The following is a 16,903-nucleotide window of genomic DNA, read 5'->3' on the forward strand; positions in this document are numbered from 1 at the left end:
TTTGAACTTGATGATAAGTGAGATTGAGGGAAACATAAAATTTTTGGAGATTAGATTAAATTAACGGAACAAGATTCAAGAATATAAATAAGATGATAAATTGCTGGAAAAAAATTTATAATGATGTAAGTGGGAGTGGGAGACGTGAGGGAGTCCAAAGAAGTTCTGAAAAATGTGTTATGATCCATGCTATATTGTTTACTATTTTTGCATTTTGTATCTAAAAAATCTCAATAAATATTTATATAAAAAAAAACAAATGATATGGCTTATTTCAAGTCCTGATGAGTCAAAACTTAATGCGTCTGGGCAACCACTGTTGTTCCCCATCCCTCCCTTCTCTCAAATTTATTCTAAAGAAAATGCCCTTTGTGGGCCAGAAGAAGAGAAGCTTCTGCAGATGTTGAAAGTGTCAGACAGCCTATAAAAAACAACACATGGGCTACTCTAGAGTGGCAGTTACTTCCTTTCTTGTTTTGACCTACTTTCACAGAAATATCATATACTGTAGTCCATTTGTTCAGAAATGCTATTCTGTGTCTTAATAGTCGCTGGATTACTACTGTCAGGACATCTTTTTTATAGGCAGAGGTTCTAGCGACAATGAGTCAGGGAAGTATTGCCCAATTTTATTTCCATAATTAAAAATTGCATTAGTAAAGGTAAAGGGACCTCTGACCATTAGGTCCAGTCGTGACCGACTCTGGGGTTGCAGCGCTCATCTCGCTTTACTGGCAGAGGGAGCCGGCGTACAGCTTCCGGGTCATGTGGTCAGCATGACTAAGCCGTTTCTGGCGGACCAGAGCAGCGCACGGAAACGCCGTTTACCTTCCCGCCGGAGTGGTACCTATTTATCTACTTGCACTTTGATGTGCTTTTGCTAGGTTGGCAGGAAAAAAAATGCATTAGTAGGTGCTTAATGCAGTGCATTCTGAGTAAATAAAGCAACAGCTGCCAATTTTACTAAAAATGATGTTACACCTGAAGCACTCCGAGAATGGGGAATGGTGACTACGCATTAGGATGCCTGAGAAGGCCTTTTCATTACAGCCACAAAATTGCAGACCACCTCCCACGAGGTTCTGGAAGTATGATCTTTTTATTTTTAACTTTTTTCCAAATTAGCTTTGGGTTGCTAAATATATCAGTGCTTTAATTGCTGCTTGTCACTGCTGTCTAAAATAGTTATTTAATTGTCATTATTGTTTGTTTTTATTTGAGTGTTTTATTGAATTTTATTAGTGTCATTGTATTGATAGTATTGTTTTTTACTGCCTTTGGAATATCTTATTAAACAGTGAGTTACTTGCCCTCTAAATACATAATTCTGACTTGTATATTCATCCTGAAATAGAGCCTTTTCAAAGACTTTATATCAAAGAGCACTGGATAAACTGCCAATGATTTTTAAAGGCTCTGCATTGCACCCCAAGTCACTGCTGCTATTTTGGAAACCACACTGCTGATTTAATATATCTATTGGTATTTCCTGAGGCCCAAATGCTGCATATGAATCTAGGTCAGGCTCAAAATAGGTAAACCTCTCAATCCACTTGGGGTGGGGGGAGAAGATATTAACATTAAGTAGCTTGTTTTAAAAGCACCCATTGCAGTAAAAGGGTTTTCTTGCACCATATCTATCTTTCATTAAATAAATTAAAGCATATGTCTTCTTCTTTAATTATTTATATGAAATAAAAAGCCCCCCACACAAATGGTTAGATGGTACATTGCTATGATGCTTAGGTGGTGAGCCTGTAGATATTGCAAACCATCAGACAAATATATATGTGTTGTGTATTGAGTCAAAGGATTTTATATCTGTATTATTATTGTCTGTATTTGCATTAGGGTAAAGTAACTGCCTTTTGGTTCCAGAGGGTACAGCTACTATTGGTTCATTTAAGCTGCTGTATTTGGATCCTCTGTCTTATTGGTTTCCTCCAAAAGGCAGGACTGTGATTGCCTGATATTGTTCCCTCCAAAATGTATCCTTTCTAGCTAGTTCCCTGTCCCTATGTCGCTCTCCCCTCCTCAGGTCTCAGTCTTGTTGCTTTAATAAAGAAGTGTTACTAGAGAACTGTCTCCAGCATATTATGTCAAGAGAGCTGAAATCACAAACCCCACGTCACAACAATATGTTTCTGCGCAATAAGCCATGATAGGAAATGGAATATTTCATTTAAGGTATCAGTCAGAAAGGCACCAGCAATCATATCATGCCTTTTTCTCCTGATTAATATAAACATAATAAGTGAAACACATTAACATCACTATGTAATTAGGATCACTGGCATGCTGTGAATAAATGAGGTTTACATATTGCAGAACATGAGGGATTATAACCAACCAAGTTCTACTCAGAGTAAACCCATTGAAATTAATGAACCTAAGTGAGCAGTGTCCATTAACCTGAGTGGGTCTACACTGAGTATGATTAATGTTGAATACAATCCAAGGAAAGTAAGTATCAGACACAGTAAGCACCTGCCTTGGTACCTGCTTTTGATGCTGCAACAATTCTGCAGTCTGCAGTGGTGGTCCATGGTCCATTATCTCCACGGTGGAATGTTGGGAGTAGTCTGCCAGTCCAAACACTTCCTCCTCTTCCTCTTCGTCCCGTTCATCATGCTTTTGTTCAGACTGAAAGCTGAATTCTGGCAGGGACTCAAGGTGTTCCAACTAAAATAGCAAGTGAATAAAATCAAAGATAACATTGCTGTCTGAATGTTTGGAACCAGAAGTCCCGAACAAACATGTGTTACACTGCAACACTGCATGCGCAGGGTTTCCTCATTCCCTTCCATGACTTTATTCCATAAGGAATTCTTCATTTCTTAGAAGATGAAGGTGGAATGGGAAGAAGGTTTTGTGTACACATAGCTTTGGTTCAATGTGTAAATGTGCAATGGCAAATGTATATTTCAGATTCAAGGAAGAAGATCATTACCTATTTTAAACATGCCATTTGTTTAATTTTAATAATATTAAACAGTGTCTAAAATCTTGAAGAGATTTTGCTTTGGCATGGTAATATTAAGTGCAGACTAATTCCATTATGGCCAATATGCATACAATAGGCATTATAAATCATTATTAGTGATATGACCACTACAATAGTGATGGAAATTTTATAGCATATATGGAAGCTTAAAAAATGTAAAATTCCACAGCTCAAATCCTTGTCTCATTCAAAAGGTAACATATTCCTCTCACTTTTGATAATGTAAATATCTAGTTTAGTACAAAGCCAACAAATATGAACGAACATAACAGACATGATAAACATGTTAGCTACGTGCGAGACTAAATGATTTGGATTCAAACAGTAATTTCCCCCTCCTGAGGTGGTTTAGTAGAGTAGTCTCAAAGAGCAATATGCTTTTCTCTTCCTTCCTATTTTCTATAATGCATTATTTAGGAGCTGCATAAGAAAACAGTTCACTCATGATAGAGCCAAATATTTTGAGGGTGGAAAACAGAATGAATGACAACCACTTCTACTTCCTCACAAAATGCTGCTTTAGGACTCTTCTGTTAGTTTTCAATCAAAACATATTTTCCTTATTCAGAGCAGATTTTACCTAAAATGCACAATATTGCTATGACCCCCAAACTGATCTGAAACTATTAATAGACTGATTATTGTAAATCTTTTCAGTTCAGTGCCAGTTTCTTGGGAACCTGGGTGTCGGGTGAGGGAGAATGGCCTATAAGGCTATTGATTTGCTTCACAGATTTCTGTCAGGCAGGATTGATGTAGAGATAAGTAACAGGTAATTAAGAATAACTGTACAGCTAGGCCCACACTGCAAATCTCTTGAAAAAAAATAATACCAGAGACAGGTAGCTTCGGATTCCACTTCAGCATTTTTCTGCTCTATAATCAATGTGACACTGATTCCAATACGACAGTTCAGGATGCTCTGACACCTGAACTTGAAACAAGGTTATCTCTTAAAATCTATTTTGTTCCTAGCAGAACTATCCACATCACTTTTCCTTGTAGTTTCACTCCATTAAATGACACGGGACACTTACCTTAAGAACATCCTCTCCTTGCTCCTCCAATTTCTTGCCTTGTCGCCACTGTTTCAGCAACCCTTTCAGTTTGGCATAGAGGAGAAAGGTGTTCTGCTTGAAATGCCTGAGTTCTTGATGCATCAGGTTTTTCTCCTGGCTCCAGGTCTTCTCTTCCAATTTGTTCTGCAAAGTTAAGCTTTGCACCTCCAAGTCTTTCCTCCGTAGGCTTTGCAGATGGTCCTCTTCCAGCTTTGAACAGAACAACCATGCACAACATCAACAGGATATCGCCCTTGAGGGTTCATTCTTGTGTGTGTTTTTAAAATCTGGGCAAGATAAACCAAGGTTGCTCATTCTAATTATCATCAGCTAACTGTGTTTGGCAGCAGATCTGATTTTTGAGGAACCTGAAGAACACAGCCTGTAGCCTTAATTTAATTAAGCGTATGTGAATAATCTACTGAGGAAATACACAGCTCATTTACTTTAACAAGCTGCATCAGACTTGTGCAGCATAAACATTTTTATGCTCTATGTTCTCATCACTGCAACCTTTCAATATGCTCACCATATGACCCTGACCCTGCTACTGCTGTATGTGAATTGCCTTTGCTAAATTTATTTTTGACTAGTCATTATAAGACACCCAGGGCTTCAGTAATTATAGCTCATTCCTCTCCCTTTCTCCTTTCTGAAATATTACTTTCTCTGCCTTAAGGAGAGAGAGCTACTTGCCTTCCAGGACCAATGATGCTAAAACAATAAGGGAATCATCATTGGAAGCAGAAGAAATCCTATTGATGGAGAATATGGATACTATTGTATGCTATCTGCATATATCCAAATAAATAGCCTAGGGTGACCAGCAAATAAAGAAATAAAACAGTCCACAATCTTAGAGTTGCCATAGTTTTAGAATATTTATGCTTCAGTGAGAAAGCACACTTGCCATGCAGTCACATCTACTACTTTCACATCTGTTTTATCTCTGCCAAATATTACCAATGAAGCAATGAAAAGAACAAAAGAAAACTATTTTGTAGTAAGTTTCTGTTTGGAAAAAAAAAGTTATTTAAGTCCTATCCTGACTTCTGATCCTGAAGGATTTACTTTTAACAGATATTGATTGACATAATCGTGTACATTTTAGTTGGCTGTAAGTAAGGGAGGAAAATGTAACAGAGGCCAAATCTCCATGTCAATTGATTTAGACCCAATAACGAACTAGATAATTTTAATGCACAAAAATAGTTCTAGAACATACCCTACAAAAAATAATAATACTGTTTTCAGAGGCCATTCCTTTCATTAGATTCCTGGGCTATGTGAGTTTTACAACATTTTCAAGAGGTAGAATTGGGCTATAGAGAGTATGAAAACTGCAGAGCCTTACAGCATACGATATTTCTGGATTTAGAAAGATCCTTGTAACTTTGAGATTTATCATCTTGGCAATATGACTGAAAGCCTGAATTATAGTTCCTGTTAACACCAATTAATTTTATCTTAATTGTATTTCCACAAGTCTGCCAATCCACAACAAAACTATCTATGAAACAGTACTGAAACACATTTAAGCAACTTCTAAATTCTTACCACAAACTAAGGAGTTTCTGATAGTCAGAAAAACAGACAAAGGTTTCTTCCAACAACCGCATTATGCATTTACCTGAATTATCTTTTCTGTAAATGTTTCTTGCTCCTCTTGGCGAAGTTTCACCTCTTGCTCAAGTTGAGCCTGAAGCTCCTGAATCGATATATTCTGTACATGTAAAACATGGCAGTTCCTGAGCTGATCAGCAGGACAAAGGAGTAAGGTTCTAACAGGTGTGACAGAACTACAGGACAGACATCACTGAGACACACAACTACACAGTGAAAAGACACTTCAAATATGCATTGTGTTCATATTCAGTGAGATCTAATTCCAAATGAATGAAAAATCTGCACACAGATTCCATTGCTGGATCAGGAACTGCACATGTAGACCTGTGCCCTGTGTCCATATTAGGATATACATTAAGACAGAGGGCTTTCAGGCCTTTTCTCATTTGCACTGTTGATAATAACACGCACATCTCAGACTGTGTACATGTTGTGAAAAACTGTATCTGGATCAGAGACTAGGTATCTACTAGTCTGTGTGTCACTTGAAGGTTATGGAGGTCATCAAAAAGTTACTTATGTTCTTAGGGGCTCTATTTTATTTGATAGTAAAATGTCCAATTGATAAAAAAACAAGATTATCCCTACATCTAGATTTGAATTTGCAGAATTTCAAATAGCCAAATTTGAATTTGCAGTACTTCAAATAGCCAAATTTCTATGTGTCATCAATCACAGGCCAACATCACGTTCCAGCAACAAAGGTAAAAGTATAATTAAATTTAAAATGTTAAATCAAGTATATATTTAAAGTAAGGATCGTGGCAGCCTTGGGCAAAATCTGTTCTCAGCCTGGATCCTTGTTTGCTTCAGATGTGTCAATAATTGGGCAGGAGGAGATACAAAAACTGTAACCCCCTCCACATTTCTTGTTTTCCTGATTTCTGTGCTGCTTGGGCAGACTGATTGTTGTATTCTGATTTTGGAAAATGCCAAAGGGGAAAAAGCTACATACAGCCAACTTGTAAAAATAATAATAATCAGATGATACTAGTGGGCCATATCCAGGGCAACTCTACTGGTGCAAAGGACTTCTGTGCATGTAACAGAACTTCTGCCTCCTCTCCTGTCCCCTCTAGGCCATTGCGTGCCCTCAAAATTGGCTTTGGAGGGCGGGGAACCCTCTGTAGCAGATTTTGAGGGGGGAAGGAAAGGAAAAAGAAGTTTCACTGTGCCAGTGGAATCCTGTGGGACGCAATGACTTAAGATTGGGGAAATATTCCAAAAAACAAATATCAGAGTTCTCTTAAACTCATGTTAAAACTAGATTATTGTATTTTTGAGATAGCTGAATACGGTTTGAAAGTAGGATGTCTGCTACTGGTGTGTACACTCATTCTACATTGGCTTTGGTCTACAGGTTTTATATACCCCCCCCCCCCCAAAAAAAATACACCTTTTTGACTATACAGGTGATGAGGACAAACACGTATGCACAACTGTGAGCAGTGAAACTACTTTTAAATCTCTTTAAAAGTATTGCCTATCTCCAGCTGAAGATCTGACTTAAGCATGCTTACATGGAGGCAAGCTCCACTGAAAACAATGTCTTGCTTCCAAAGGATGTATCAAAAATCTAGAAAGCACAAGTTAATCTACATGAATAAAGGAGCATGCTATACTCACAACACATGAACATTGCTCACCAAAAGTAATTGAAGTACATAAAGCTATGCTAGGGCAATATGTTATGACTATGATGGAGATAACATAAGGTGCTTCCCTGTGCAAATGACTCCTATCATGAGAGTTCCATGTCAGCAAAATGTAAAAGTTTCAAGTAATGAGGCTAATCTGTGAACTGCTTATGCATAAGTTTATTGCATTTTAAATGAACTGTTGTTAGCTTCCTTGAATACAGCTTTAATAGACACGAAGTACATGACTAAAATCTTTTAATTAGTAATTCCCGTCTCTAAAGACTTCTAGAGAGCCTTTTCCTCAAGCGCCCTTTAAGCAGAAGGGGAAACATGCAGTCTAATAAATAAGCAATGAAGAGCAAGTTAATTAATTAATTAATTAATTAAAGTATTTTGCTGAATTTATATTGTTCTGCTCATTTGGAATGGGTTTTGCGTATTTTATAATTGTAATGATTTTATTTGTTTTATAATTGCATTTTCTGTTGTAGTAACCTGCCCTATAACTTTATAGTGAAAGGCAGTCTCACTATAAAAAAATTAGAAGATTTTTAAATCTTCTAAATAAATATATAACACATTATTAGATATTAGCAACAATAATTGGGGGAAACACTACTTCTACTGGCAAGTCTCTGCATCAGTGAGTCTAATATTTTTGGTGTTTACAGTGTTATTGTATACACAACATGAATAAAACCTATACTTCCATGGGTGGAGTTTCATTTAGAGAATGTTGGACTGGAAGAGAGTGTGAGTCACAGTAGGTGTGAGGTGGGAAATGATGGCTGAGAATGGCAGATGAAGAGTTGGGATAGTTCTGCAGGGACAGAGAGGAGAGGGAATGAGATGGCAATAAAAATGAAAGTATAAAGACTTAGGATAACTGTAATGGTATGTTAGTTTAGGCTATTAGCACTATTAATATTACTTGTTCCAGATTATTATGTTTCCCAGTTAAATATATGCTTGCATTTTAATTATATGTGTTCTGGCCTGGGTGGATACTAAGGTTAGTATATCTCACCCCATATTGCATTGGGTAGATGTATTCATGTAAATGGGAGAGGGCCTTCTGAGTGGCTGCTCTCAGACTTTGGAGCTCCCTTCCTGGAGAATTTAGACTTGCTCCCTCCTTGTTGTCCTTTCACTGGCAGGTGAAGACTTTCTAAGCCACTTGACTCCAGACTTAACATAACAGCTGAGTGATTAACCCCCTAACCATCAGAGGACAGAGTCTCCTAAGGGATCCTGGGAATTTCACACCAATATAAGGTGTGATTTGTCATGAAAGCCGAATTGCTGAAGCAATGATACATTCTTATAACTCTAGTCACCCCTATTATTCCCTTTCTCTCTTTTGACTAATTATATATTTGATGCAGGTGAGGCGACATTCATCATTATGACCTGCTTACATCATAGGGAAAAGGGGGGGTGGGGAGAGTCACAGACCCAGAAAAGTAAACTCACACAATGCAGACTATTGGATAGTAGAGTCTACCACAGCACTGTTGAACATAATGCAAATGCAGAACAACACAACTCACAGGCATCCCAATCCAGGGAAATGGCTGTTACTTTTACTGGAATCAATATTTTTACATCTCCCACCACATCCACAGCACCAATCCATTATTGGGAAGATATGGGCGGGGAGTAGGGGGATAAGAAAATAGGAAAAACCTGACCTGAGTCTGGCCACACTACACTATTGCCTGCTCTCAATCCACCTAACAACATACCAGCACAGCAAGAGGTTTCTACTCTCTAGTCCCAATCAGCCAAATGGGAATGCTGTTGAACTTATAGTTCCTAGATTAGGTTCTAATGCATTGAGCACTACAGATTCATTTTAGAAAACTCAACATTAATTTACAAATATTTCTTTTTACATTTGTTGTTCAATTTCAAAGCTTGCTTACTAAAAAAAAAAAAGTCCTCCCACCTCCTAAATCCATAACAAACTTAAGACAGTCCTTTAACTAGGACAGTTAACTAGGAAGAGGGGTTGGTTTCCATGTTTTGACTGCTGAAAAGTCTTTTCCCAGCGCTTTCTTATTATAGAATAACAAGAAAACTTTGGTATGTTTCTTACTCTCCAAAAGCTATAGTCTGCTGCACAGTGAAAATCAAAAGAGATATACATAAAATCAAGAGAGTGACACACAAGAAACCGGTGGAAGGTCACTGGGACTCACAAATTAATGTACATTCAAATAATGATGAAGAGTGTTGCCATTTTGGGTTTGGGGGGGGTGGCATCCGTTTTTAGCCCATGTGCAACTATTTTGAGAATTGTATTTGATTGATTCAATTTCAAAAATGCATCAAATAATAAAAAAGAAAAGCTAAAAAAGTATTGGGGGAAAGAAAAAGAGAAGAGCAGTTCCAATCCCTGTTTGCAAATATAAATAAGTAAACATATTATGCTTTCACTGACATTGTACTGCATACCATGCTCTTATTTTATATTAATGTGATATAGTTTTAGCCTTAAAAAAAAAGTATCAAAATGAATTAAAATGCGCATTTTAAGATAAAGTATGTTCAGTAATGCACAAAATACATATCTGAGTTTAAATTTTCACACATACTTTTTAAAATAAAAACCATAATATGAAAACAGGGCCAAACATACTTAAGAGTAATAACACCTGAAATTGATACAAATTTATCTTGCCATTCAATATTACTTCATAAGTCCAAGTATTATACATAAACTATATTTCATTTAGTTAAAAATAAAGTCCAGATTCTAACTCTAATTTAGAACATTCCAATTTACGAAATATAATAATATACCATAAGTTATTTGGTGCCAACAAGTCTATACCTGAACTTTTTGCTAAAATGATGACCGGGGATGTTGAGCAATATTATGCACCATTTCCTGAATGTGTTTAGAGTTTGAGTATCAAAAATGATTTTATAATGGGTATTCCAAGACTATTATTTTGTCAGCTTCATGCACACTCTCACACATATGTAAAGTATTTGTTCTTGCTGTTAGGGTTTTTACTAATGATTGCATAAATGTTTCAAGCTTATCTTGAAAGTGAATTTACAAGATCCACATGCAACCATTTAATTGGTGAAAACATGCAAATACATACACACAATCTAACACAAGAAGGGAATGTCTACAGAGATTAGCTGATCGTTGTGCAACAATGAAAAGGCTATGGAATGTCTAATGAAATATGCTATTGGAAATAAAACATATATTCATATAATACATTCTATGAAAGTTGAAACCATAAAAGAGGGAAATTCAAAAATTTTAGGTTTCAGCTCAGTCCAATGTGATCTTTTATACAGAGAATTCCCTGCAGATACAAAATGAAAGTTAACAAAACAACAACTCTGATTTACAGATACTTGTGTTCTAGACTGTTATTTACAATACAAGCATATTAAATAACAAAACAATATATTCATCCATTTTGACTAAATGTCTTTACTGTTTCTTATTTAAATAAAAGGCATTTGTACTCTTCTTTGCCACCACTAAGGTAGGACAAGGGAAAGGAGTTTCTCATTTCACTATACTTTTCTTATGCTTGGTTCACAACATGCTACATGCTGTTTCAGCCCACCGGGCTGAATTGAATCTAATGTGTGAAGGCCAACCATTAAGCTTCAACAAAATTTATCCTTGCCCTGTCTAAGCTGCACTTGAGAGACAGAAATTGAAAGCACTTGTATAATGATGAAAGGTGGAACCATGAAAAGCAAGATATTCCCCTTGGTCACAATCCCATCAGATATTTATTGGCAAGACCATAAGAAGAAACAGGATACTAAATTAAAGTATTATAGTTTTGAACAGGAGGATTTCTGTTCAAAATCTGTAGGTACTCACTCAACAGTAGAGCAAAACTTTTACTCCATTTCTTATTTTAGAAAACTAAGGCTCAAACTGCATGCCATGAGGAGATTTGTGATATTCTTCTCTGCAGTTTTATTTTTTATTTTTAGAATCCCAAAGCCACCTGGGACAGGCTCTATCTAAGCAAAAGATGGACATGAGTAAAAAGGCTGCTTAACTCTGACTTCTCTGGTCCCTTTTTCTAAAGCTAAAAACCACAACCTGCCCAATTTGCTTCCTGTGCAGTGTGAGGAAATTTCTGTTTGAGAAAATACCATCCCAAGGCACACAAACAGAACCAAGTAGCCCTGTTCTTTTGTTCTGTGCTATTTTTCTTCTTGTTACCATTTCACAAAACTGTTTATGTGACACTCCCTTCCGTTTCAAAAGTAATTTGTCATGCAGAATGGCAGAGGGCTTGTTTAGGAATTCCAAACATCTTAGGGCTTGTGGAACAAGCAACATGCTTGCTCCACATTAATGAACAATGTTATAATAATACTTAGTTCTGTCCCACAAATTAAAGTATTTTCTGAGACAGCAGGTTCACAATTCAAAAGACACAAAGAAAGAGGAAAAAGCAAGGCAGTGAAAGGACAATTTATGAAGTGGGATGACTGGCTATGGATCCAAAAGTGGTTCCTGTGTTCATATTTGGTATCTGGAACCTTAAAGTACACTCCCAATTGTTGTTTGGGAGCAAGGATTGCTGTTAGTGCCAATCAGCTGGCATAAAGCCCTGCTGGAGTTGACAGGACTATGGAGTTCCCTGCCCAAAGTGCGGATTGCTGTGATTGGCAACTAGCTTATCAGCACTTGCTGGAAATGCCTCCTTTGCCCGTGTAGCTGGAAATCAAGCCACATGGGCAAGAAACATGTTACCTAGGGAAACACGTGACCTTTGACATCAGGTAACTGACAGGTGGTTAGACCCATTGACCTGTCAAAGTGGCCTGTGAGCTACTCTGGGGGTGGGGAGTTGGGACCTAGCCTGCCAGCTGAGCCCAGTTGCCCTACTCCTGCACTAGAGTGTTGTAAATGAAACCCAAATGTAATCTTCTGCAAGGAGAAACATGAGAACTATTACAGAATCCACATCATACAGCACAGTGTATATAAATTCAATAAAGAAGAAGAACTCCTACTCCAGCACTTGCCCAAGGTTTTGTAAGTCAGTGCTACTAGCTATTTCCCTTCTGCTTACAGTTCCTTGGAGCCAATAGTTTGTTCATATTAAAGATTTAGAAATATAGTTCTCTCTCGCACAATAGCAGGGCTCTATCTGTGAATAATGAGTTGAAATGTTTCAGTAGGCGTCTGTCTCCTCCCGTGTGCTGAACTAGTTGAATGACTAGCTTTAATGAAGAAAACAAGAAGTCTGCTCTTAAGACTTTTTTTTAAAAAAAGACAAGTTTCTTTCAAAGCATATACTTAACCCAAGAGTTTACCTACTGATAATACTGTATGCTAATAACTACTTGTGCAGTACAAATAATGGCAGCAATTTAAAGTAACTTAAGACTAGAGGGTGGTTCCAAATTAAAGACAATAGACTTACATTGTCTGTCATCTAACAATTAATGTATAAAATAATCTGCAGTGGGAAAACAGACCTAGAAATTTTTTATCTTCCATCTATTTTTATTTTATTTGCAAAAAGAAATATGTATCATCAATAGCAAGAAAAAATAGCATCAAATCAATAATTTAATTATACTCAAAAAGCAAGTTTAAACCAAACTGAGGTTCACGTCCCCCTATCCGTTATTTATATGCCCTATCCAACAAGATGAAAAATCTACAGATTTCCTAAGTGGCCAATGCAAAGACATTTATTCCCAGAGCAAAGCAGCTAAAAAGTTCCCTTTTGCCATTTTGATCTGGGAGAGCATCAATGGCACATCTACTTGGGGAAGATAACAAAATAGTGCTATCTTCAACATCATTCTTTAACAGTTTACTTCCCATTTTCTATCTTCAGTGTATATAATTTTGCTCAGTTAAAATATATTTTGTATCAACAGATTGGCAAATTACTGTGAACTGGGATATCTTCTATATCCCTGCCAATGAAGGAGAAGAGGTAGAATTAATGAATCTAGAATAAATAAATTCATGGGTCTGTTCTCATAGTCACAAATGCAGATTGGAATAACTGATCCACCGTTCAGATGGATTAGTGCAGATTAGTTAAACTTTAACATCTTGAAGCCACTCTTTTTCAGAGTCTTCTGTTAATCCACGTCTTTTATTCTTGTCAAATGCCTATTTTTCCCACAGTCACAAATGATAATCACCATTCCATGCTTTAAAAACACTTTATATGGCTAGTAAAACTCCAGTGCTTTCCCTTCTGACTGAATAAACAATGGGCTTCGTCAAGTGTTAATGCCCTCATAGCTTATTGCCCATAGTTATGAACCAAACTATGTTAACACAAAATCTAAAATCAACACTCAAAAATAATTTCACCACATGCAAATAACCGTGGTTTCCCTGTTTTATAATGGCAAAAAAAAATGGCAAATTAATGCTCTTCCTGGGATCTCTAAACTTTGTGCCATTGTATATAAATTTAATGTCAGCTTATTATAGTACAGTATAAAGTTTGACCAGTTGTTGACGTGGCCTTATTTTGACAAAACATAGAACTGATTGCAAAACTCTTATCTCAGGCAAACAGGTGTGTTTTGTACACTTTTGATCCATGGATTAAAGTACAGGTTTTATTACCTGTAAAGGACTACCCTGTAACAAAAAATCTTATGTCATCTTGCAATATTGTGTCATATACATGTCTGAAATAAATGGCTAACATTTACTTCATATTCGTATTCTCTGGGATAATTTTTTTTTTAATACACTGACCAAATTTATTTATAATATCTAATGTCTCTATGCCCATCTGCATGTTTGCTCATCCATTAAAGAAGGAATCTGGTATAGAGCTGGCAAGTCTGGGCCCTAAACAGACTGTAAATTAATATGTCTGTTCAACACAGGCCATTAGAACAAACTATTTAGCATAATACCAACATGCTTCCAAACTCTGCTTATTTCTCATTGCCCTCTTTCATTTCCCTAATTCTGATTATGCCTATTCATTCTGTGCCTGGCTGAACCACAACAAAAGTTAATACATGTTGTGCACAAACATACATGCAAATTGAGGCTTGCTGCATTGTTCTCTCCTCTACATTTCAAATCTTCCTCCCCACCTGCCAATCTAGGCAATGCATCTGACAGACTTGCTGGACTGTGAATCAAACGCTGATTTAATTGTCTTATCTTGCTACTTCCTCCATGCAATCAGCCTTTTGTAATTTTAAAATGCTGCATGTAAATTTAAGGAATTAAATATACATTCATACCCTCTTTAAAAGGTTTAAAACACTTTAAAACTGCTTTTGGAAGAAGGTGGAGAGAATTGGGTTAGTGGCATCACTGCTTTTCAGCCAGTAAGGACTGGGAACAGTTTCCTGTCAACTCAATCCAGGATGAAAGTCATACATCTCAACAAAATGTAGTGACTGCTATTCTATAGAGACCACCACTCAACATCTGTACATACCCACGATTAAGAATTCAAATTTGGCTGGTTCCAGAACACAGCCAGAAGGACTATGATGGAAACTAATGCTTTTGCAACCATTAGCAGTGACAGCTCACAATGTATCATCTATGGATAAATATACAAGTCATCATACTTATGATGTTTATGTATGCAAGCTGATTGTTGTTCTAGAGAATGAAAGTGGTTGATGTATACAACAAGTGTCAGAGCTGCCCGAGATCCCAGCTCACAGAGGATCAACGCCAGGTCGTCGTTATATACAAAAGTCTTTATTGAAGTTCAGTTTCCATTTCAAAGCCGTGGCGTGCAGCTCTACGTCTTAAACCTTAGACCGCCGAAGTTCCGTCTGAATCTCCTCCCCCCTGACACCAGTTTAAGACTCTAGCCCTGCTCCACCTCTTCCTCTGCTCTCTCCTCCTCTGGGTCCTCCTGTCCGCTGGGGCATTCCCCTTTCTGGACTCTTCTGACGCTGAGTCCCCTGACTCCTCCCCCTGCCTCCGGCGGGCTTTAGGACCTGGTTCCCAATCCTGGTTCTCTGCTGTCCCGCGCGCCTGTACATTTGAACTTGGCTCTCGCGCCAACCCAGTGACCTTCCTCCTGACCGTTACACTGCTTCTGTCACTGCTTCCCTCTTCCGGGATGCTAGCTGGACCTGACCTCCCCTCCGTTGCCTGACTCTCCGATGGAGGCGTGGTCAGCCCTGACTCATCTTCTCTCCCTGCTGCCCCCGATACCTGGGATTCTTCCCCCCCCCACTATGCTCTGGTGGGGAAGCTGGTCCTGATCTCCAACTGCTGCTCTGAGAGTCCCCGCTGGCCCCTTGCTTCTGGAGTGTCCCCCTTGGGACCCCCCTTGCCCTGGCCACCGGCGCCCCCTTCTGTGAATCTTCCGATTCGCTGGAGAGGCTCATGGAATCTCTCGGGCCACTGTCATCTTCTCCTACGCTGCCCTCAGATTCTTCCCCTTCGCTCTCCATTTCCTCTCTTCCCTGTGCTTCTGCTCCTGAGCCTCTGACAACAAGAAATAGTTCTATACGTTTAGAGAGATGTTCTTCACAGAAGGAAAAAAAAAAAGGAAGCCCTTCTGTGTGGGGGATTTTGGAGCATGTCCATAAAATCACAACTATTTATATGCTATCAAGCATGGAAAAAATTACATGGGCTTTCTGAAAGTTTTGTTGGTGAGAAATACAAGGATCATACTACACTGCAACCTTGTAGTGACTATTGCTTGATATAGTGTTGAGGTATATAATTTAACTTCCAATGATTTTTCAAAGCCATCAAGGTGAGCAACACAACAACCACCCACATTTCACACATGGCATTCTGGCTATCTGTTTCTTTCCAGGTCAGTTACAGGTATATCAGGGGTGGCCATTAGGATCACAGAAGTCTAAGGGTGCAGAGGTTTTAAGCGAACATTGTGGGTTGTTGTGGTTGGTTTTAGCTCAAGTTCAAGTCATAATAGCCCATATGAATTATTTCCCACCACTTTGCCTTAGCTTCTGTGACAAACACTTATTGGTCCCTTTGAGGGCAGCAAGAGCTTTTTAATAGGCTGTGCTAACCTCTAGACTGAAACAACCCTTGTTTCCTGGCCTGTAGAGTTTAAATTCTCCATCAGCTCTGCAGTGTGGTTCGGTGGTGCCTCGTTGATGATGACTCTCTCTCTCGTCTCCATGGTCTTGGCTGCGCTGCCACTCCATCTGATCCCTCAGTTTGGACTGTTAGGTGCATGGGTGGGGTTGATAACACAAAAAAACAAAGGACAGGAGGAAATAAAAGAAACAAAAATGGGTAAGGTAGACGACTGAAAAAACTACAAGACAAAGAAAAGCATGAACAGAAAAACCAACTTAAATGCAGTGGCATAAGAAAGTGAAGAGAACAGAACTAAAATGAGGATGAGCAAAATAATGGGCTGAAATATCTGAAAAGCAAAAAAGAGAAAGAGAGGGGAAAGAATGCACACTGGTTATGAGGCGCATGCAATGAGGATGCATGAGTCAAACCAACAGCAAGCATACAAGTTATGGAGGATATGGGGATACAAGGCTCTTCCATCCTTACTTGTGCTGTGCAGAAAAGCCATATCCAGTGTGGCAGCTGTGGCAGTATAGACATGAGC

At 38.1% G+C, this 16,903-nt stretch overlaps 1 protein-coding gene across 9 annotated transcripts in view; it reads right to left on the reverse strand.

Annotated features, from left to right (window-relative positions):
• Positions 1–16,903, reverse strand: part of MTCL1 (microtubule crosslinking factor 1) — a 101,425-nt gene that overhangs the window by 20,887 nt on the left and 63,635 nt on the right. For 4 of the 9 annotated variants that reach the window (XM_079982854.1, XM_079982851.1, XM_079982850.1 and 1 more), the window contains 4 exons: positions 16,344–16,499; positions 5,693–5,815; positions 4,042–4,272; positions 2,500–2,682 (listed from right to left, as the gene is read on the reverse strand). In XM_079982854.1, coding sequence (XP_079838980.1) covers positions 2,500–2,682; positions 4,042–4,272; positions 5,693–5,815; positions 16,344–16,499 — 693 coding nt within the window. The remainder of the gene's footprint in view (positions 1–2,499; positions 2,683–4,041; positions 4,273–5,692; positions 5,816–16,343; positions 16,500–16,903) is intronic. The other 5 variants (XM_079982853.1, XM_079982852.1, XM_079982855.1 and 2 more) reach the window with 3 other exon arrangements.

This window comes from Podarcis cretensis, assembly GCF_951804945.1.
Source record: "Podarcis cretensis genome assembly, chromosome: 7".
Taxonomy (NCBI): Eukaryota; Metazoa; Chordata; class Lepidosauria; order Squamata; family Lacertidae; genus Podarcis; species Podarcis cretensis.